At 46.9% G+C, this 22,949-nt stretch overlaps 2 protein-coding genes across 6 annotated transcripts; one reads left to right on the forward strand and one right to left on the reverse strand.

Annotated features, from left to right (window-relative positions):
* Positions 1–210: 210 nt before the first annotated feature.
* On the reverse strand, positions 211–4,144 carry FBXL8 (F-box and leucine rich repeat protein 8). 4 transcript variants are annotated; one of them, XM_015873571.2, is made up of 3 exons: positions 4,048–4,144; positions 2,556–2,786; positions 211–2,019 (listed from the first exon to the last, which is right to left on the reverse strand). In XM_015873571.2, exons 2-3 carry the CDS (start codon positions 2,717–2,719, stop codon positions 1,044–1,046), a joined length of 1,140 nt encoding a protein of 379 aa, XP_015729057.2. In that variant the 5' UTR covers positions 2,720–2,786; positions 4,048–4,144; the 3' UTR covers positions 211–1,043. The 4 variants fall into 4 exon arrangements, with proteins under 4 accessions (XP_015729057.2, XP_015729056.2, XP_015729055.2 ...); XM_015873570.3 differs by having other exon boundaries at positions 3,716–4,092; XM_015873569.3 differs by having other exon boundaries at positions 3,667–4,075.
* Positions 4,089–21,735, forward strand: TRADD (TNFRSF1A associated via death domain). Of its 2 annotated transcripts, none has more exons than XM_015873574.3 (5): positions 4,089–4,133; positions 5,602–5,752; positions 14,109–14,386; positions 15,899–16,085; positions 17,019–21,735. In XM_015873574.3, the coding sequence occupies exons 2-5, from the start codon at positions 5,611–5,613 to the stop codon at positions 17,324–17,326; spliced, it is 915 nt and encodes a 304-aa protein (XP_015729060.3). In that variant the 5' UTR covers positions 4,089–4,133; positions 5,602–5,610; the 3' UTR covers positions 17,327–21,735. The 2 variants fall into 2 exon arrangements, with proteins under 2 accessions (XP_015729060.3, XP_085407765.1); XM_085551639.1 differs by having other exon boundaries at positions 4,089–4,149; positions 17,019–18,907.
* The last annotated feature ends 1,214 nt before the right edge of the window (positions 21,736–22,949 follow it).

The following is a 22,949-nucleotide window of genomic DNA, read 5'->3' on the forward strand; positions in this document are numbered from 1 at the left end:
CTCAAATTGTTGTTATTTTGGAATTCTCTTGCCCCAGAAGCTGGCCAGCAGAGGTGAGCACAGCCTGGCCATAGCCCAGAGCTGCATGTCTTCAGCAAGGTTTTCAAAAGGCATAACTGTAAGTTGGCTCGGCTCAGGTCTCATCCATGGGGAGAATGGAACTGGCTCTTGGCTGGGAAAAGTGATTGATAAAAACAGCTACACGTGGAACACACGAGAAAACATGCTTTTATTGTTATTACTTAAAATCCTTTTTATATATGTGCTGATTACAAAGGGAAATTTTGGCCAGGACCATTTCAAATCCGAAATTACTCTTCAAATCACAGTCCATCAGAATCCTTGGCACAGTCAACCAACACACTCATCCTAATTCAGAGGCCCAATACCTTTGCCATTTGCTGCTGACTGAGACACGAAAAACTGTTTATTCTCCTAAGAAACATTAACAATGCAGTGAAAGCACAGGTCTTTGCCAAAGGCATTCAAATACCTGAAAATGTGCTTTTCTGAGAAAGAAAGGACAGAAAAGGATACTTGCAGGCTCTGTGCCTTTTCTTATGACCTTATCAGTGCTCTTAAGCATTTTTTTCTCCTGCTAATGTGAGCTCACCATCACAGAAATGCCAGAAGAGAAATTATCAAGGTTGGAGTGCATTTTCCATCAGATGACCACTGCCTGTTGCTATAGATGAACACATGTGGCTAAGGACCCCAATGGACACACAACACCTGCACTGAAGCTGTCACTTCCTTAACTGCCCAGCCAGTAGTTGCTGGGAGCCTGACACAGTGTGTTTGACTTTGAGGTTTGCTTAAAACATTACATCAAAATTAAATTTCACTGTGATTTCCTGTAGAACTGCACAAAGGGTGAAGATGGCACTATTAGCATCCCACTATTGCTAAATAGAGAACACAAAGAAAAGATTTGTCCGCCCTACTCCAATAAAGAAAAAATTAAAATAGGCATCTCTGTTTCTTTGTATGGGCATTGCTCTATTGCATTTGAGAACAATCGGTGTGCTGAACAGGTGAGCTGGTCACTGAACTGTCACTGGCTTCCAGGGGTGCCGCTCCTTGGTGACCTTCAGAGTGTATTGTTTCAGATGGGGGCAATGTGTGAGGAACGCTTCCACCACCTCCCTGCTGACCACACAGTAGCAGTGGATCTCCAGCAGGTTTTGGCAGTGCTTAGCTAGCTCTACTAGTGAGGAATTCAGGTCTTCTGAGGATGTGGTTTGTAGCGTCAGCTTCTTCAGAGTGCTGCTGTAGCTCTGGGTGACAAACCTAATCTGATCTACCATGTAATTGTAGGTGTTGAGTTGCAGTGTGCTCACAGGTATACTCAGCTTTAGGATCCGTGGTATTGTGCATCCAGGGACTGTATGATCAAATTCGAGGTCTACGTAGAGTCGAGGATGTTTTTGCCTGACAGCAGCCCACAGCTCTTCCGAGATGACTGGTATATATTTATCCAGGCGCTCACAGAAAATGTCTAAATGGGTGAAAGCTGCTCTTTCTGGCTTGAGCAGCTCCAGAAATACATCACTGGACAAGCTGGCATAGTAAACCCCCAAAGCTGAGAGTTTGGGACACACACTGAGAACTTTCCTAATGGTGTCTGGTGCCACATTGCACACCAGAGTGCGGTTGTTGATGAACAAGCTTTGCAGGTTTGGGTTGGTGGTAGCCAGGAGTTCAACAAGCTCCCCATCGAGAGTAAAGGGCATGTTTCGAAAATCAACATGCTGAAGATCTACCTGGTTGTTCATGTTGCACATATTCCGTATGCTCCGCAGGATGTCCTGGCCAGAGTAGAAATAGGGGTTCTCCCCGTGGCACGCAATGCACAGCTGCTGCAGCTTGTGGTTCTGCTTTGCCAGCATATCTAAGATGCGTGTCACGTTCCTGCGGTTGACCTCTTTGGATTGGTCAAACCTGATCTTCAGGTGTTTGATTTGGCTGAGGAACTGGCACAGGCTCTGCAGCATGCCCTCCTCATCCTCTGAGTCACAGCTGGAAGGGCAAAACAGAAGGTCAGTCACTGTGGAAGGTAAACTGAGCAAACACAGAGCAGCTTCCCTCCTTTACTGTGTTCTGGAAAATACCAACAGCAAATACCACACATTTCTTCTTACTGGATGCCAGGCAAGTCACTGTAAGGCCAAATGCCGATGGAATGAGGGGGAGAGAGGAGTCAGACTCCAGAAAGACCAGCAGTGAGGTTAGTGCCACCATCAGGATGACTATTCAATAACTTTGTCTCCTGCTGTTTTCAACTTGAAGAAACTTACCTGAGAATGTAATACTTCCCGTGGCACCCAAACCATCACCAGCAGTTAATATAAAACCCCACATTGCATAACACCATTTTCTCTATTATATAAAGAAATTCTAGTCACAAAATGTAGCAACACGCAACACACACAAATCACAACTAACATCAATTAGTTGTCACAGCACAACACTGTAAATCTTCAGCATGCACTGATACGTAATGCTCTTGATAGGCCTGCAAAGATGCTCACACTTCAGAAGCCCATTCCTCATACCTGATCTCTGTGAAGTGCCAAACAGAACTGGAGGAAACAGCCCCAGCCCACTGCTTGCACACCTGGAAGGCCGTGTATCTATCTCGAAGAGAAAGATAGTAGAAAATTTGGATGAGGATTTCCTCTGGGACGCAGCTCCACAGGTCAGGGGCTGAAGCAAGCATAGTGCTGATGCAGTCAGCTTCAGAAACTGGAGACACTTCAAAAACTGCAGTGAATTCTCAAACAACCCTGTTAAAATAAAATAAATAAATGAATAAGAGAAGAGATATTTAGCATCTGTGTGCAAAGTAAATCCAATGCAACTGGATCACAGATGGGGCCAGCACTATTTTAAACTTTAAACTTCACCACATTTTGAGATTCAGCACAAAAACAGAGGAAATCCACTGGCCAAAGGTTTGCACACAATTTCCAACCAGGCCTATGAAGCTAGAAAATAAAGTATTAAAGATGTCAGATCAAGGCTTTGGGGGGGAAGGAAGTGCATTTTCCCGCAGCAAGGGCTTTGCTACTCTAAGTATTAAAAAATGCATGAGAATTTTCTAGTGCTGCTGCACCGCGATGCAAAGAGCTGAGAGAGATTTCTCAAACTGAGGGGGAAAAACAAAACCTCTTTGCAAGCAGAAGCTCTACACAGCAAACAGCCCCACACACCCGTTTCTGTACCCATTGTGAAACAAAAGGCTCAGAGCAGATCGGGGCAGCTCCATCACAGTGACCCTTGCCTGTAACAAGGCTTGGCAGCTGGACAGAAATGTTTTATTACTGTTAACCTACTTGTTATAAGCCCCATTTACACAAGACTTAAAAAGCACAATTTGATTGATCTTATATGTGAGGTATAAACACCTTGGACAAAGATCAATAACATCTAAATGTGATATTTTTCATCCACTTTTCTAGACTGTTTTGCTTAAATAAAAGCACCAGATAAAAGCACCAATGCGAGGCAGTTTTTCAGTCCCTATCATGAGCAGGAGCAGGATTTGTACTGGCAGAGCTGTGCAGCCTGCAAGCACTGCCCTTCTTGGAGCAGCACTGGGAGATGGGCCGCGTCCCACAGCCGCCTGAACCCCCGAGGCAGCCCTCAGTCACGGCATTACTTCACCCCTCAGATCTGCCTGACTGCTGGAGAGCTGCGACGCAACAAGTACAACCCAGAGAGGAACAGAAGGCCGCGTTTTTTCAAGTATTCTCCGCTGCGAAGTGTGACTCATTCTTTCAGCACAGCCGCTATCGTATCTGCCATCGTCGCAACGACAGCAGCGCTTCCCCCCAGCGACGAGCGACAGCGGCCGGAGAACTCAGACCCGCTTCCTTCCTGGGAGACCGCTGGGTGCCGTCGTTTCCTCTGACAGCGCAGCGCTGTTTTCAGGCAGCCCCCACCCCGCGCTGCGCTCCATCCCCCTGCCATGAGCACGGCGGACTGAGCGCTGCCGACCCGCAGCACATCGCACCGCCCGCCGCACACCGGGGGTTCCCCGCTCACCCCTCGCGGGCGGTGCCTCCCTGCGTCCGTCGCAGCCGCGCAGAGGCGGAAGCGGCAGCGCCGAGGCCGGGCGGCGGCGGCGGGAGGTAAGGGCCGCCCCGAGCCCCCCCTGCTCCCTCCCCACTACCCCGGCGGCTCGGGGCGGCCACCAGTGTGCCCAGGGACGGGCCCTGCGGGATGCGGGGGCGGTGGTTCGTGTGTAAAGGGGATGTAAGAAAGAGGGTCAGGCTGTTTAGTGGGGTCTGTTGTCACACGACGAGGGGAAATGGCTTCAAACTAACAGAGGGGAGTTTAAGACCGGAGCTAAGTTAGAGGTTCTTTACAGTCAGGGCGGTGAGGCAGTGGCACAGGCTGCACACAGAGCTGGTGCTGCCCCATCCCTGCACACAGCCAAGGTCAGGGAATGGGGCTGTGAGCACTGATGGAGCTGTGGGTGTCCCTGTTCAGTGCGAGCAGACGGCCTTTGGGATCCCTCTGAACTCATACCATCCCATAGCCAGTATCAGCTGGCTAGTGGGGCACAGGCAGAGTGAGAATGGAGAGATGGACACACTGTCATATAAGGGAGAGGAATCATAAAGGAGCTAGGACCTAAAATAGAGAGGTATCCCCAAGCGTGTGGCTGCAATAATCAGAGCTGACTGGTGCAGGGCCAGGAGTGTCCTACATGGCCACTGAACCACAACAAAGGGTTTGTCTGCCCAGACTGATTCCATCCCCCTTCCAATATCTATGGCCTCAGGACTGGTCAAAGTCCAAAGCGACAGCACTAGGCTAAAGGCAGCTCTACTGGGCCCTGCATGGCTGCAAAGCCTGCTCTGCTTTATTAGGAGCAGGCTATGAGTCCCTGACTGACGCTGATGAAGAGAAGCCCAGCCTGTGTGAGAGGCCTATAAGGCTGTGCTCTGTGTGCCAGCAGCTCTGCAGTGTGCATTGTGTGGTTCCTTCATGGGATCCTGCTGTGGTTATTATTTGCATCAACCTCTGTGCATCTCTTCTCATGCTGTGCTATAGTTCTCAGGACTTTTGAGGCCTTGCACCATAGATTGCTTTGTTGGGTTGGCAGGTTTGGATTCTCTGGAGCACATGCATGCTTCCCAACAGCTTCATAAACAGAGAGCAAGGGCTTTACTGTGGCCACTGGGGTTACTGGTGCTGCAGATGAGGTCAGAATGATCTGATACACCTTTGTGCTGTAAAGGTTTAGAGAAATCAACTTTCTGTTTGAAGTGTACAGTCCCAGAGAACATCTTGGTTGTAATCTTACTGTGCTGGGGAGAAATGAGGCCATGGAGTATTTTTGGACTATAAATGAATCCAGTGGAGATTGAATGCAGAGCTTTGTGAGCTGCCAAGTCTTTGGGTTACCAGGTCCCACTGTGCTGTTCTTTACAAAATAACAGTAAACTCCTTACAGGGAGGATGCTTGTTTAGCAACATCACCACCTCCTTCTAAAAACAAGGGCAAATCCCCATAATCTTGTCATGCTTGTGCTCTCCTGATGTCAGGCCATTTATTCTGTGGTCTCTCAGCTGACTTCTGTGATTTTGTAGGTGCTGAAGATGGCAAGTAGCTCAGCTCCTTGGATCGGTAGCGCTTACCTCTTCCTTCAGTCAACATGCAAGACTATCATTCTGCCAAACCTCTATGAAAGTGCCCAGAAGAAGCCCTGCGTGTTCAAGGCACTGAAGCTGGCATTAGCAGGTACCTATTCTTTCTGCTGTCTTGGCAAGCTCATGAATGTCTCTTCTCTTCACACAGCAATGCCAAGCCTTTCTTTAATTTCCCACTCGAGGGTAAGAGATTCTGGTGCTTTCTCTGCAAATCCAAGACACAGCTAACAGATAGGATGACTGCAATTTCATGCAACCTAGTCCATCTCTCTCACGGTTTTGGGCTGTGATTTGAGTTTGGATACAACTGGATGCAAAACCTTCACTGTCATTCGTACTAATGTATCTCCCTCATAACTGAAGTGTGTTAGCAATATATCCAGCTATTGCTCTTCAGCTAATTAGCATATACCCATTGCTGTGGAAGCAGTGAGGTGTGTTCAGCTGTGTACCCATTTCATGAGTGATAAGAATTCTTAATCTGTCTGGATGAATTACAGCCATGGGAACGTGTACTTATATAGTCCTTATATAGTCCTGCAGTGTACTTATATAGGTCTTACTTCAGCTTATATCAGGATTCTGCATCAGCCACAGACTGTGCTCATTTATTCCTTGAAAGGCTACATGAAAGAGTCTCCAAGGGTTTACAGCCAGTTTATGCTTATGAAATTCCTGCCTTTATGCAGAGCTCTCTCATACAGTCTGTTGGGTAATGAGCCAGAGGACTCAAGATCCTCAAAAGATGAAGCAATAAACAAAGGAAAAAAGGGAAGACATTTCATAATCAGTGTGCAGTGTGGTGGCATTGTAGGCCACCAAATGGGCATGAGATGGTGGTGGCATTGGGTAGGAGTGGTGGCAGCTGGGCCACCAGCAGAGCTTGGTCCTGGGTATGCCTGACAGACTCAAGAGCATCCAATGAAGATGGATTGCTTCATGCTGGGCATCAGCACCATCTAAAGCAGCAGGAATCCACTGCAGCCCCTGGACACCTCCTCAGAGGAGCTCTCCACCACTTACTTGAACAGCAAGATCCCCATTCCCAAGAACAAGGTGTACTCTTGCTGCAGCTTCTGCATGCTCTGGGCTTTCAAGAGGCCAGGCTTTCTCATGAGCACTATTTACCTTGACCTGAGCTACACTGAGTTGGATTTGCAGTCTGGGCCATTGCAGGACTTAAGCCGACCACAGTCATTGGACTGCTGCTGCAGTAGCTGGCTCAGCATGGTGCTGACCTGCTCCATAGCCACCATGTCCACCCTCTTTGTGACTGAGGGGAAAAAAAGGAAAAGAACAAGCAGTGGAAGCAGGGATGGATGGACTGGGAGGAGTATAGCGATACTGTCTAGAAGTGCAGGGATGGGATCAGGAAAGCTAAGACAAAGGTGGAATTAAACTTGGCAAAGGATGTGAAAAACAACAAGAAGGGATTCACTAGATACATTGGGTGGAAGGGATAGATGAAGGAGTGTGTACCCCCTCCGATAAATGAGAATGGAGAGCTGGCCTCCTCAAACATAGAGAAGTTCTTTGCATCAGTCATCACTGCAAGTCAGGCTTCCTATGCCTCTTGTGTCACTGAGCTTATAGGTGGGGGTCAGGGGAGCAAAATCCATATGACTGTAGGAGCAGAGCAAGTCAGAGTCCACCTCACAAGGCTGAATGTGAACAAGTCTGTGGGGCCAGACGATATGCATCCCAGGGTTCTGAAGGAACTGCTGTAGTTGCCAAGCTGCTCTTTATCACTTATAAAAAGTCATGGCTGTCATGTGAAGTCCACAGTAACTGGAAAAAGGGAAACATCACCCCCATTTTTAAGAAAGGGAGAAAAGAAAACCTGGAGAACTACAAGGCAGTGAGCCTCATCTCTCTGCCTGGGAAGATTGTAGAACAGATCCTCTTGTAAGACTCGTTAAGGCACATGCTAGATGAGGTGATCCAAGGCAGCCAGTGTGGCTTCACTGAGGACAGATCATGGAAGGGCAGTTGATGTCATCTACCTGGACTTGTGCGAGGCCTTTGACATGGTCCTGCACTGCATCCTTATCTCTGAGTTGGAGAGAGATGGATTTGAAGGCTTGAATATTCTGTGGATAAGGAATTGGTTGGGTGGTCACAGCCAGAGGGTTCTAGTCAATGGCTCTGTGTCTGTGCTGGAGGCTGGTCACAAGTGGTGTTCCCTAGACCTTGGGTCCAGTGCTCTTCAGCATCTTTATCAGTGACATAGACAGTGGGACTGAGGTACACTCAGCAGGTTTGCCGATGACACCAAGCTGAGCGGAGCGTTTGACGCAATAGAAGAGAGGTATACCATCCAAAGGGACCTGGACAGGCTCAAGAGTGGGCATAAGAGAACCTAATGGGGTTCAACAAGGTGTTGCACTTGGCTGGGGCAATTGCAGGTGTCTGTACAGACTGAGAGAAGAACTCACTGAGAGCAGCCCTGCAGAGAAGGACATGGGGGTGCTGGTAGATGAACAGCAGAACTTGAGCCAGCAGATCCCTTCCAGGCTAAGCCATTCTGTGACCAACAAGACTATGAGGTTTAGTGTCTGTATTCATGCTCAGAAACATCTGTTGTCTGCCGAGGCTGCCAAGTCAGAAAGGAAGATCCTGTTACTCTGAAAGGCTGTCATCTCTCTTCAGACTACGACTCTTGTCAGGTTTGCAGATGATCCCAAACAGTGCTCAAGGGCAGGGCTGTCATTCAGAGAGACCTGTACAGGCTGCAGGAATGGGCAAGCAAGGATCCTATGAACTTCAGTAGTACAAATGCAAGGAAGTTTGTCCTTGAGATGGAAGAACACCAGCAGCAGCAGAGCAGGCTGGGGATGGAATGAATGGCTGGAGTGCAGCTCTGTTGAAAAGGACTTGAGGGTCTTGGTAGATAGCAAGCTACAGGTGAACTCTGGCAACCCAGAAATACAGTATATCAAGGGAAATGATTATCTCCCTTTGCTTAGCACTCATTAGACCACATCTAGAATACTGCACCCAGTTTTGGGCCCTGCAGTACAAGAGAGACATTGATAACATGGACCATGTTCAGCAGAGGGCCACCAAGATGTTTGGTGAGGAGATGCTGAGGAGCCAGACCTGTTCACCCTGGAGAAGAGAAGGATTTGGGGGCACCTACCACCAACCTGCCAGTACCTACAGAGAGGCTATCAGAGAGAGAATTGTGCACTCTGATGGTGGTGTGACGGAAATGAGAGACAGCAGGCATAAATGGAAACAAGAAAGGTAGACATTGTATGCAAGGTCAGACATTTTCCTCTAGAGGACACAGTTGCCCTGTTATGTGTTCTCTGTCCGGGCATGGGTGAAGCCCTCAGCAACTTGGTCTGACCTCAGAACTGACACTGTTTTGCAAAGGAGGATGGGCTAGAGACTTCTATGGCTTCCTTCCAACTTGAACTGTCCCATGAATGATCTTATTTTATGAATGTTTATTTAAACATATTTATGTAGGAGGGGAAAAATTGCAGTTGGCATGAAAAATACTTGATTTCTGTACAGAAACATGATTTCCTCTTTTTGGAGGCTTTTTTTTTTTTTTTTAAATGAGTGATAGCCAACAGAATTTACTTTCCGACTTTAAGAGGCACAATTACATTTAGCATCAGTTGTACTTAACCCTATTTACATCAAGAAAAGGTCTTGAGATACAGATAGCCATAAAAGTATGTTTCTTTACCTATCTTTGTATCAAGCTGACTATAGACTAATAGTAATTTGAAGAGCTTATCATATTTACCTAGAACAGCTGTCAAAGCGCTCCTTATCTGTCATACAGCTGAGGTCGTAGTGTTTAAGTGGGTTTATGCGATTATAATGTAATTTCTTCTGGCAGTCATCAGTTTAACAAAGCTGGCTAGTTGATCCAGTGCAGGCCATCTCCACATCTAAAGACGTGAAACAGCAGGAACTGCAACAGAGTTGTCCGGCTAGACTCAATTTATGCCTGCTTTGTTTCACTGGGATGTACATCTGCTCACACATTTAAAGGAAAGCCCTCAGTAATGTTAAACGCTACCATGCTCATTCATACCTAAAAACAACATGAAATCTGAAGCTGCCAGAAGTTTCAGAAGGAAGCTGCTTTTGAAGTTGCTGCCTTGTTCACCATTCAGAAAGGTTTCCATGTCTGTACAACTTTTCCCCACCCCAGCCCTCTTGCCCTGTTATGCAACACACAAAGCATGAAGGAAGCAATAAAAATAAAAGGGCAGTTCTGATTAGCAATCCTTAACAGAATTAAATCGCTTCTCCTAAGTACATAGTCCAAGTTATGCATCTAGTCCAAACTAAAGCTTCTGATGCAACCAGCATTCTGTAAATCCTGTAATACCACTGTTAGAACAGAATTTTAAATGCCAGGTGTCACGGAGTTATCTAGATCAATCTATGTCCGTGATGGGGGGTGGAGGGGGCAGTAGGCCCGTGGGCCCCCTGGCCCCCAACAAATGGGAAGGGAAAAAAGGGAAAGGGGTAGGGAGCTGGGAGCTGGGCTCAAGGAAGCAAACAGAGCAGCGGCAACGATCTAAGGAGGAAAACTTAATTTACTAACTATGATATTGGAATACAAGATAACACAATATAATACAATCTAATTGGAATTGAGGCTAATAAATCAAGTAAAATAACAGAGAGAGAGAGGTTTCTGAAGACTGAGAAGCCTACTTTGCAATGGAAGGTGCCACGGCTTGGAAGCACATCCACACCCGCTGCCAGCAGTGAGAGACAGGGAGCCAGTGTCACTTCTGTGACGTGTTTCCCTCTCCGACCGTGAGGTCCTCTGGGACGTGTAGTTCTTCTCTGTGCTCCACATGATGTTATGATGTGGAATACTAATAGCAAAAATTACAAAGCCATGACATACCACCCCTTATTCTACATCACTACATCATGCTTAAAATACATACATATATACAAATAATAATTAAAATGCATTACACACACAGGTCTATATACATATATACATAGAATTACTGACTGCACTCCCCCAACGTCAAATTCCCTTGTGGTACACATTGAACATCCCCATCCTTCTGCATCATCCACCACGTGCACTCAGGTCCCTGGGCAAAAACAGTTCCATGGAGAGGTTTTCCCTTTCCAGAGGCTGGAAGGACCCAAACTGCTTTTCCCAACATATTCTTTACATGTACTGCAGGGATCTTATATCCCTCTACAGTATGTAGGGGGCTGGATTGGGTAGGACCATCATGATTGGCAGTTCTTCTAGTATTGACCAACCAGGTGGCTTCTGCCAGATGCTTCTCCCAGTGCTTAAATGTTCCAGCACCCATTGCTTTCAACATAGTTTTCAACAACCCATTGTATCGTTCAATTTTACCAGAAGCTGGTGGTGCATGGTAGGGGATATGATAAACTCACTCAATGCCATGATCTTTGGCCTGAGTATTTATACAGGAATTTTTGAAATGTGTCCCATTATCAGTTTCAATTCTTTCTGGAGTGCCATGTCACCATAGGACTTGTTTCTCAAGACCCAATATGGTGTTTCAGGCAATAGCTTGGGGTACTGCATATGTTTCAAGCCACCCAGAGGTTGACTCCATCATGCTAAGCACATAACACTTACCACTGCGAGATCGTGCCAAGGTGATATAATCATCATCTTGCCACACCTCCCCATGTTTATACTTTTGCAATTGCCCTTCCCCCCAGAGAAGTTTCATCCTCTTGGCTTGTTTAATCATGGCACATGTTTCACAGTCATGAATAACCTGTGCAGTAGTGTCCATAGTCTCCATCCCACTTATATGTCGTGTCTCTTCCTTGATGGCCCAAGGTCTCATGGACTCATCAAGCTAGAAATAATTCACCCTTGTTCTGCCAGTCCAAGTCTACTTGAGCCACCTCAATTCTGGCAGCTCAATCTAGCTGATGGCTGTTTTGTTGTTCTTCAGTAGCCCGACTCTTGGGCACATACAGCATCAACATGGTGCACGTTTACAACCATATTCTTTGTTTGGGCAGCAATGTCTTTCTACAGTTCAGCAGCCCAAATAGGTTTACCTGTGCACTGCCAGCTATTTTGCTCCCACTGCTGTAACCACCTCCATAAGACATTTGCCATCACCCATGAGTCAATATAAATATAAAAAACATGGTCCACCTCTCCCATTCAGCCACATCTCAGGCCAGCTGGACAGCTTTTACCTCTGCAAACTGACTTGATTCTTCTTTTCCTTCGGTGGCGTCCACAACCTGTCGTGTGGAGCTCCACACAGCAGCTTTCCATTTGCGATGCTTCCCCACAATACAATACGATCCATCAGTGAACAGGATGTATTTCTTCTCATTTTCTGGTAGTTCACTGTATGGTGGGGCCTCTTTAGCACGACACCTCTTCTGCTGGTGATGTTCCAAACTTTTTACCTTCAGGCCAGTCCATGATCACCTCTAGGATTCCTGGATGGCTGAGGTTTCCCATTTGAGCTCATTGTGTAGTCAGCGTAATCCACTTGCTCCAGGTGGCATCAGTAGCATGATGGGTGGAGGGAACCTCCCCTTTGAACCTCCAGTTCAGCACTGGCAGTCGAGGTGCCAGGAGGAGCTGCATTTCAGTACCAACTACTTTGGAAGCAGCTTGAACCCACTCATACGTGGCTAAGATCTCCTTCTCAGTTGGAGCGTAGAACTCTTCAGACAGGGTATATGCTTGACTCCAGAATCCCAGGCATCTGCCTCGGGTCTCTCCTGAGGCTCTTTGCCACAAACTCCAGGTGGGTCCTTTCTTTCCAGCAGCAGTGTAGAGGATGTTCTTTACATCCTGTCCCGTTTGTACTGGCCTCAGGGCCACGGCACGGGCTATCTCCTCTTTAAAACATCCTCTGGGATGTGTAGTTCTTCTCTGTGCTCCACTTGATGTTGTGATGTGGAATACCAATAGCAAAAATAACAAAACCATGACACTAACGCAGAACGCGCAGGTCTGCTTTGCCTGAAGTAGTCCTCCGGGCACATTTAAATAATGTCATGACGCGTGGCTTAGAAATCATTGATACAGTGGCAGTCTGAACAGATCCATCCATACTGCTCTGTCCAGCAACAGGCCAAGAGGTTAATTTGTGTCTGGAAGCAGTACAGCCAGCCTCCCACAGGCCCCAGCTGCAAGAGAGAGCATAGGAGGCAAGGCTCACTGCGCACAGCTAATTGAATTTAAGCTCTGCTGGGAGAAGGAAGGATGAATGCCTTACCTCTCTTTGTTGTCCATATCCCTTGTGCTTCCTCCACGCTGACTTCAGAAGGTGCATCCTTGCCTTGTCCTCACTGACATTTTACCATGAATTCATTCTTTGTGCAAAGAAATTTAATGATGTGCACTCTGACAGCCAAAATTCTTGGGGGGCAGTCTGTCATGTAGATGGGTCTGTCATTTGCCATTTACAAGATACACTGAAGGCATCAAGCCAGAAGCTACCTGTGGTCATAGGGATGGGGAAGAAATGCTAGGTCTCCTTCCAGGACTTTTACCACTGCATGAAACTCCAATCACAGGGACATAAATCTGGCTCAGATCTGAGCTGAACTGTGCAGTTTTATGTATAAAATGTATGTTGTGTACTGGTTTAATCTAACCATTTCTGTCCTAGAAGTGGAACCTTGAACTGAAGACCTCCCCCAGTGAACTGCTTTGGGATAATTACCTGGGCTGTAGTACCCACCAGCTTCAGCTGGATGCCATGCTTCAAGGATTCATGGTCACAGGGCAGCAAAAACTTAATCCCTTCCTCTTGGTTTTATATACAGGCATTTCATCCCAGAGGATTTTATCACAGAGAGAAGACAATCCAAAAGCTACTCCATTGCAGGCTTGGTGGTGTGTGGGAGTGGGTCTGTGTCATGGAGTTCTCTCTAGAGCTCACTCTGGGACGGTGGGCACAAACATGGGGCAGCAGGAACAAAAGCCCTCCCCCCCTTTTCTCTCACGGCACGGTACGGCACAGTGCGGCGTGGCCCGGCCCGGCCACGTGCGTTTCGGAAGAGGGGAAGGGAAGGGAGATTGCGATTAGGTCTAACAAAAAATGAGGGAGAAAAAAAGGTGATCTGAGAACGAATGGCAGTTTAATAACCTAATAATGCTAAACAACAACAAGAGAGTTTCAACAAAGAAAATACCAAGTCCCCAATCTCACCGATGGAGCTGTGGAAGGCAGGAAGCTCTGACCACGTTGTCTCCTCACAAGGAGCCGGGCCAGCAACCCCGTCCCCTTCCTCACTTCCCTTCCGGTGCCACCCCCCACATGCCCATTTAAGGCAGTCACAGAAAAAAAAACTTGTCCCCTTTACTCCCATTATGAGGCATGGTGTTCTGATGTGGAATACCAACACCAACCAAATTGCAAAACCATAACAGTCTGGGTTGTCTGTCTTGTGCCTCAATAGTGATTCTGATCAATTCTCTCTTCCAGACTCCACCGGCAGCGTGAATGGTGTGGACATGCTCAAAGTGCACTGCAGCCACCCACACCTGATAGTCCAGCTCAAATTCTGCAAGCAGGAGAACTGCCGCCGCTTCCTGCAGAGTTACCGGGAAGGAGAGCTCCAGAAGTCCCTCCAGAACCACCTCCAGCTCTCCTTGGCCATGACCACGGTGCCTCTAGAAATGGAGCTGAAGGCTGGCAATGAGCACCTGGACAACATGCTGAAGGATGAGGATCGCTGCCTGGAGTGCATCTACAGAGAAAAGGTGAATGGGAGTGGGAGGGAAGCCAAGCAGTAATGAGTAGCACAGGATGCAAAGTGGGTGTAAATCTTGCTCTGCTGTTGCGTGCTGAGATGTTAACTCCTCCTTTTTTAAGCTCTCAACTGTAATATGAAGAACAGCTCTACCCTTCCCTAGAAAAGATCTGAGCACACTTTTCTTAAGGGCCAAAGATTTACCTACACCTTTCTCCCCTGCCTTGCACATCTCCTCAGCAGTGGTAACTGTTCCTAAAATGAGCATGAGCGTAAACACCGCACACTGCACCAGCAGCTCATGACGGAGTGGGAACATGCAGCATCTGCTGCCAGCAGGAACAGGCTGCTGTTCTGACAACGTCTCTCTCTCAAGGATGACATAGAATGTCTAGCTCATCTCACACTTTGGCATTGGCACACTAATACTGCTAGCAAGAACAGTGGGATCTTGTCATCTTACCCCAAAACCAAAGCACTTACTGTGATTAAGCTCATTGCCTTTTTCCTCTTGTTTTTTTTTTTTGTTTTTTTTTTTTTCCCCACCTGGAACTACTAATTTCTGACAGCTTTGCTTCCCTCTCAGTGGTCCTTAGGAACAGGCAGTCTCTGCCTCCATGGGAAGATTAGGCATGAGAGCATGTTCTGACAGCTTGCTTTTCTGCAAGCGTTGAAATGAAATGCAAACAGTTCACCCGGGACCAGACGTGTTAACACACACCCTTTCAACTTCTGCTTACTTCTCCCTCCCTCTGCTGAATTAGCTGACTGGACAAGAGAAATGGGCTTATTGTCAGTTCCCCAGAATTGACCAGCCTGACCTGGCTGATCAGTCACCGGCTCAGTGCAGTGCTGGGTACCAACCTGTTGTACACCAGCTTAAACACCAAACTGGTTCAGAGCACTCGCTGGGTTTGATTGCTCACACGTGCTCTGCATTGTTTCCTTATCCCCTTTCTCCTTACTTTCTGTTTGGATATCAGATTGGTTTTATCTTGGTTAGCAAGAAAAACTGGCTTGGAGAGGATGCAGGAGAGACTAGGAACAACAAAACTGAAGTATAGGATGAGAAGGCTGGAAGAAGGAGGGTAGCATAAGCTGCCTGCTTTGGTGGCCATGAGCTGTTAGATCAGATCACCCTATTATGTGATTCTGATTTTCATGTGGAGTAAATCAGAGAAGCTCTACTGCCTTAATTCTGTTAGTGGGCTTCTGAAAGTAAATGTGGACTAGGAGCAGTTTTGTGCAGCTTGTAAGTAGTCACTGTTGCATGTGGCAGCCCCAGGAGGGGGACATTGCCCATTTCATATCCCACTGCAGATAGAAATGCATAGATTTACTGTCAGAACTCCATTAGACTACCTTATTTGACCCATTTACAGCACAAGCTATAGCAGCCTCATTGCTTCTCTCTCAACACCGTGATCTTAAGCCACACTGAAAACCTGCCCTTCAGCTAAATACCTACAGCTTTGTAAGATGGTGACCCTGGCACAAATCATCGATGTTGTTTGCATTACAGCCTGACCGCCTGCGGGACGAGGAGATTACAGAGCTGGAAGAACGCCTCAAGAGCCTTATTCTTCACCAGAACATCAACAACAACATGCCTTCCAAGGACTGCATGTCACTGAACTCCCCATCTCTACCTTCTCAAGGCAGCTCCCTTTCCCCACAGGTCACATTTGTTTTTCAGGGACAGCAGTTTGGTGAGTAACAAGAACTGAGCAAGAGTTCAAAGGCCAGAAAGGAGCATTAATGTCACCACATGATGGAGTCTACCTTGGGTAAACTAAGGATCTCCAAGCGTTCCATAGGGAAGGAGATGCAATATTAATAAGACACTGCCACACTCCTTTGGGACTCAGCTTTTTTCATCCTGGGGTGGCTTGCTGGCCTGCTTAGTCCAGGCTCCCTGTGGTCCACCCATCTGTTTCCAGTGATGTCCACTGCAGGTCCTATGTAGCAGTTTTAGCTTGAGATCAGCTTGGTCTTTTCCGAGTGTGCTTAAGGTGTGTGAAGAGTTCCCAGTGCTAAACAGCTGAGGAGAGAGCTCATGTCTGCATTTCAGTACTTTAAGGATGTGTAGCCAGGGAACAGGGAACAGGCTTGGTCAGAAAGGCATGGCTGAGTTGCTTTTGAAAAGTTGAATCCAAGAGGATGTCTGTCAGGGAAAACTGAGCTCTGGCAAACCCCAGGAAAAATAAGAAAATAAGAATGTGTTAGGTAGGGGCAAGCCCAGATACCCTCACGTTGAGGAAGGATTTTGGAAGGGGAGTGGATTGAGCCTGACAGGAGCCCAGACATGCCAGAGCAGGCAGCTGGGAGCAAGTAATTCATCAGTGCTGCACAGTTATATTCTCTTTCCAGTATTGGAGGATTGTGTCAGAGTGCACAGGCCCATGCCTGCAGCAAAACAGTCCCTTTAGTGTCACTGCTCTTGCACTTCTGCTCCCAGCATAGTGCTAGCCAGGTGTTACAACACCGGCAGACAAGGAAAGCAGCAGAGCTGTTTAACAGCACACTGTGAGTTCTGAACAGCCTCCCAGATCCACAGAACACTTAGCAAACCTTGGACCAACCCTGCCTACATCACATCAGCTTTGAAACCTTATGTTTAATCTGCCCTCTGTTCCTTTCAGACAACAGGACGCTCACATCAGATGACCACCAGAAATTTGCCAAGCTTGTGTCCAAGAAGTGGAAGCAAGTGGGTCGCTCTTTGCAGAAGAACTGCCGGGCCCTGCGAGATCCTGTCATTGATAACCTGGCCCATGAATATGATCGAGAGGGACTATATGAACAAGCCTATCAGATGCTTCTCCGATTTATCCAGTCAGAGGGGAAGAAGGCAACGATAGCACGACTGATTGCAGCCCTGGAAGAAAATGGTCTCACCAGCTTGTCTGAGGAGCTCTTGGGCCTCCATTCCAATGAGAATGACTCCTAGAGCCCAAAGGGTAGTGGCATTGCTGAGGTCTTTCTTGCTTTAGCTGATGTATAAGACTGCTGCCAGCATCTGGGAATGTAAAGCCTTGAAAATCACTGCAGGTTTATGTGCTGAAGGGAGTGCCCTGGGCAGATTTTCTGTGCTTCCAGAAGCCAACATGGGGCTCTGATGTTCCTTATTTCTTTCTGTTTCCAGAAGTCAGTGTTACTTTCCTGTGAACCACTGAGAAAGGCTTTCAGCCTGACTTCCTTCAGAACTGAAATGTCACAGAGAAGCAGCCAGGCAAGTTAACAAGTCCCAGGGGAAGGTGGGAAAAGGCAAAAAGCAAGGAAAGCATCTCAGAGAATTTTCTTGGGAAGCAAAGCCAGTATTTCTCAGATGTGGCCCAGGGCCATCACCCAGAGAGATGTAATATATTTTCTTATATTGACATTTATGCCTTCAGGCACGAAACTATGCAAAGACAAAGGAAAAGTCATGTTTAGATTGTTTTCTTTGTTTTTCAAATTAGGACCATCTGCGGCAAGTACACCTGTCCTACTCTACCCCAGAGTAGTTCTTCCCACATCTCACCTCATGAATGTTCCCCTTTACGTAGGGCAGTAATCATCTTCCATGGAGAACAAGATTGCTGCTGTAGAACAGACTTCAGGCACTGAACAAACAGTGTGAATAAGCACAAAATGACTTCCAGCTCTTTCAGGACCATGGCGAACAATAATATATTGACTGCCTCATGTCTAGCAGTTCCCATCAGCCTGGAGGAGTTTACATCTGTGAGAAGGAAAACACAGTGCTGCAAGAAAAATATATAGCCTTAGAGTCAGCAAGTTACGTATAGGTAACTGATTGGAACTGCTGCTGTATGGTGCACTGCAGCATCAAATACCAGCCAGACCCTGCTGAGCAAGCCTCTCCAACCAGCTGGCTCCCAGTGCCTTTGCTCAACCTGTGCTTGGCCTGCTGAGTTCACCAGAGAGGGATGCTCACTTGTGCATCCTGAGTGTCAGGATTTACACAGAGCCTTTCCCATAACAGCAGTACTGTTGATGCGTTACACTTGGGCATCAGATCCTGTGCCTGGACCTACCTACTGTGCTTTTGAGGGCAGAATATTGCTTACAAGAGGAAGTACCCAAAATGGAGCAGAGCTTATACCTTTACCTATACCAAAGCACAGAGCAACAAGACTCTAGCATGACACAGGTCCCATAAAAAACAACCAGCTTTTACATATTCCTTATTTTTTACTGCTAGGTTTTTACTTAGGCGTCTTTGTTAATTCTCTCCCTCTTTGAACTCTGTTCCTGGGAAGGAACAGGCAGGTCTTGGAAGTTATGTCAAACAGAGAGGGAAGAATGTTTTCCATGTCCTGTCCTCTCCCTTCCAGCAGTACCAGCTCTCTCCCCAAAAGAAAATTAGTATCTCTGCCAGGTTTCCTTTTGGGACCAGCACAGTGATGCTGCAGTGGGACTGTACCTCAGAGCACTTAGTTTTCCCTGTCTGGGGAACTCTGTTTGGCAGCAGCCCACCTGGACAATAGTATTTAAAAAAAAAACAGAAACTTGAAATTTACTGTAAGGGCAATGGTGTTGACTCTTTATTTTGCAACACATGACTTTTCAGAAAACATTATCCATGTAGTTAGTATTTCTAACTAAGTTCTCAGCCTATTCACGTGCTCAGTGTTCATACAATTACAAAGTAGTGGCCTGTTGGTGTATAAAAGCTTTCATGTCATCTCTTAGTGCTCAAAATGAGAGAGATTCATTCTTCAGCATCAACTTCCAAGTACAAAAACTTTCTTAGCTGTTATTACACAGCACTAAGCATGAACGCTTTTATTTTTCCTTTCCTTTTTTCTTTTTTAAATGCAAACCTTGTGCATTTTATTCCTCTGCTAGCACTTGGCCTGCGTGTTTCCTCTTACTCACAGCTTCCCTCCCAAAAGTGCCATTAAGTGCTGCAGCTTCTGGCTCCTTCTGTTCAGAAAGCAGCTATACCAGTAGTCGCATGTTATGTGCTGTGCACATTTGATTCTGGTCTCAAGCAGACTCCTTCCTGCTAAAAGAGCTGGGGTTTTTCTATATCATTTGGCACAAACGTAGGTAGAGGCAATTTTCACTGATGCTTTACGGTGAAATAGACAAATTACAGGATGTGAGAACCAGGTGTCATTTGCATTGAATTGACATGTGGTCAGGGCATGACTTTGGACTCGAGCCTGTTTTATCCAGAAGATTTTGTAGCTGTTTTGCACCAGCATGCCAGGACAAGGGGTCTGAAAGCACACAGGAAGGAGCACTTGCAAACAAAAAACATTAGCAGCGGCTTGTGGAAGGAATTAGAGTCTTTACCTCTGATAGCAACGTAGTGAGTGAAACCAGAGGAAAAGTTACATGCTGGAAAGCAGGCACTCAGCATTGGACACTGGCTTTCTTTCTGGGGCAAAGTTATTGCACACTGCTCCTACTCAGGTGCCAAGACATGCAGGTGACCCTCCCTTAGTACTACTCAGCTGACGTGTAGTGTGTGAGACAGGCTGAGGGCAGAGCTGCAGCTGAACTGGGCTACATCCCATGACAGCTCTTACTAAAGTGCAGATACGCCTGAAGAAAATACTGCAGGGGGAAGCAATCAAACATGCGTGAAACCAGCACGTGATATTAAAAGTAAATGAAGATAGTGATCAATTCTATGTAAAAAATAAAATTATAGACTAAAAATAAACAGCAGAAACCAGTCCAAAACATGTGCCCAGGGAGAGATCCAACAGGGCTTTTGTTGTGGTGCAGACTGTTTCTGTGGTTTTAGCAGTGTTTCAGATTCGAGGGAGGCTCCTTTCATTCTGCCAGAAAGAACAAAAACGCATCCAAAGGAGGATTTGAGTGAGTTGTTTTGGCACACCAGAGTTAGAGCTGGGCAGCAAAAGGGAGTGGAAGTCAAAGTGTGCAGACTTTCACATGAGGTTTGTCAGAAGGTAAACAGAGGGAACACTCAGGTGTAAAAACAGGCACCAAGGAAAGCATTGGACTGCCCTGCAGGACAGCCATGAATTTTAACATAATGCTGAAAAAGACTGTACATCATCCCAGCTGATTAATTAAAACAGGGCAGGGAAGGTGCTTTCCACCAACTTTAGTTCTCACAAACTGCAGCTGCCTATGGACGAGCTAATGCACAAAGGACAGGGTTTTGGTGTTGGTGATTGGAAGCGTTGGAAAATCACGAGCTAAATGGAAAAGAAAAAAATTAAATGCACTCCCAGTTTTTCACATCAAGTCAAATTAAAAACAAATGCTGAATGAGCCCTTGCAGCATCGCTTTCCAGGGCTCCACACACAGTTGCAGCAGCAGATACATGGATTATTTTTAATGCAGAATGGGATGCTCATATCTGAGCACTATGGGTTACAGGACTTCAGGTGAGCCTCCAACTAAAATGGTTTGCTGAAGTTTTGTAGGAAGTCTCAGTATTGTATCTGCTTCACAACATGGGGGAAACTGCAGCAGAAAATAATGTCCTCTGCACTGCCATCAAGATCTGGACAACATTGAGGCTGAGGAAACCACCTGCTTGGGGAAGTCAGAGGTGCCTGGGGAGGAAGCTGCTCCGGCAAAAGGTCTTCTCATCATGTGAAGAAACTGTTCTTTTCCCTTCTTGGCATTCAGTGAACAATCTGCTTCAGCACTGAGATGTCCTGCAGCCAGGGCCAGCTCTTCCTTTCCAGAGATACCTCAGAGCAGGAGCCTAATGTGGCACTCAAGGCACTGAGGGACCCCAAACTCACTTGTTTAGTCTGACTGAATCTTCATATGTACCTATGAACCTCTGGCATTGCACCTCTGAATCCAAGGCAGTACTGGAAATGGGAAGGAGAGGGTTTCTTCAGTCTGACCCACACACTGGGGCAGATGAGTGGTGTTGGTGAGGTGCTCTGTTTCCCAGGGCCTTGGCTGGCCATTTGGCTTTTGCACAGTAATGGGCCCAACTGGTGAGGCAATTTTTATGGCCTGAAGTAAAAAAAATTACACCAAGAAATAAATTCTTCTCTGGATTTCACTGGGATTGCACTTTTAAAGGGGTTAAAAGTTTGAAGTTTGAAGGAGTTTGGCCAGAGATTTCTAATTGAAATCAGTTGAAGATCTGTGGTCAGGTCCCTTAGTCATCAGTGGAAAAATCCCTTGCTGACCTTCTACTTCCAAATTTCCACAATATGCAGCATCAGATTGGGATCAGCATCTGCAGCTGTGGGCTGCAAAGCCACGCATACTCAGGTCTGGGACATTCAGTCTCTGTGGTACTCTCTTCTGTAGGGAAAAAAAAAAAAAAAAAAAAACAACAACAACAACAACAAAACACATTGGTCTTCTCTTTTATAAATAAACATATACTTTTGACAAAAAAAGCCTGAGAGACTTCCATTTTAAACACTTCACATGGCAGTGAGAAGAAAGGGGTTCTGAAGGTCTGGCCTCGCCAGCTCCCACCAGCTGTCACAGGAGCATCCTTCAGCTGAACCTTCTGGATGCAGAATAGAGTCCTGCCCCAAGGCTGGCGCCCACCTGAAAGTTCATGGCTCCAATTGCAAGTCAAAACCCAGCAAAGCCAGCATGGCTTCTTCAGTGTCCAGCAACTCAAAGTGCCATTTGGCAGTGCTCCCTGTGTTGCCTCCAGTACTGCTACATCTGTGGGGCTGCCCTGCACCCACAGCACCACTGCTGCCCCAGAGGGCCCCACTCATGGTGAGTGTTTTCAGGGGCACCATCCCGCTGTGGGGGAGCTGCTGGGTTTGGACTTCCCATCCTTTGCAGTGGGTTTGCACAGGAAGTCATGGCCTGACCTGACAGCTGCACTCATGGAAATTCCTTTAGCCATGAACTCGAGCAGAGCAGTATTTCACTCTGACACACTGAAACCTCAGACAGTACTTTAAATCCTGAGATTGGCCCTTCATTTACCACAGTGCCGTATTCCCAGCAGCACAGCTTGTCTTCCCCAGAGATATGATGATGGGCAAGGCTCTGCCCAACGGCAGGCAGAAAGATGCTGCATACACAGCACCAATGATCGAATTATCGACCCTATATTGTTACACAGAGTGACACAGCTCTGAGCAAAGGACACCGGTCTGTTCCTCACCTCTGTGACTGTCACTCAGGGGAGGAAGGTAGGAAGCCTGGGGCTGCTGCTGTAGAGGAGAAAGAGGGACATACCTTCAGCCACACAGGGATTTTTTAAAACAACCGAATAGGTCCAGGCCATGGTTTTATGACCAGCTTGGCACTAACAAAAAGCTGCTGTACTACAGAGGTCCCACTGGGCACTCTCCAGCCTTGGGAAGTCAAATGGGTCAGCGCATCCACAGGAACCAAGAGACAGAAACGGCTGATGGGTGGGTGGTGAATGGTAACAGCCATTCAGACTCAACTCCGGTTAAAACCTTTTTGTATCAAAGTAATTCAAATTAAGACACTTAAAATAACAGCCAGAAGGGGATGTTAGTTTGGCGTTCAGGGAAGTTTGGTGTGGTTGGATTATTAGGAAAAAATTCTGCTCTGAAAGAGCAGCAATGCAGTGACACAGCTGCACAGGGAGGGGGGGAGTCACTGTCCCACGAGG

The sequence above is a fragment of the Coturnix japonica genome, chromosome 6 (genome assembly GCF_054131305.1).
Source record: "Coturnix japonica strain WE chromosome 6, WE-NBRP24, whole genome shotgun sequence".
Taxonomy (NCBI): domain Eukaryota; kingdom Metazoa; phylum Chordata; class Aves; order Galliformes; family Phasianidae; genus Coturnix; species Coturnix japonica.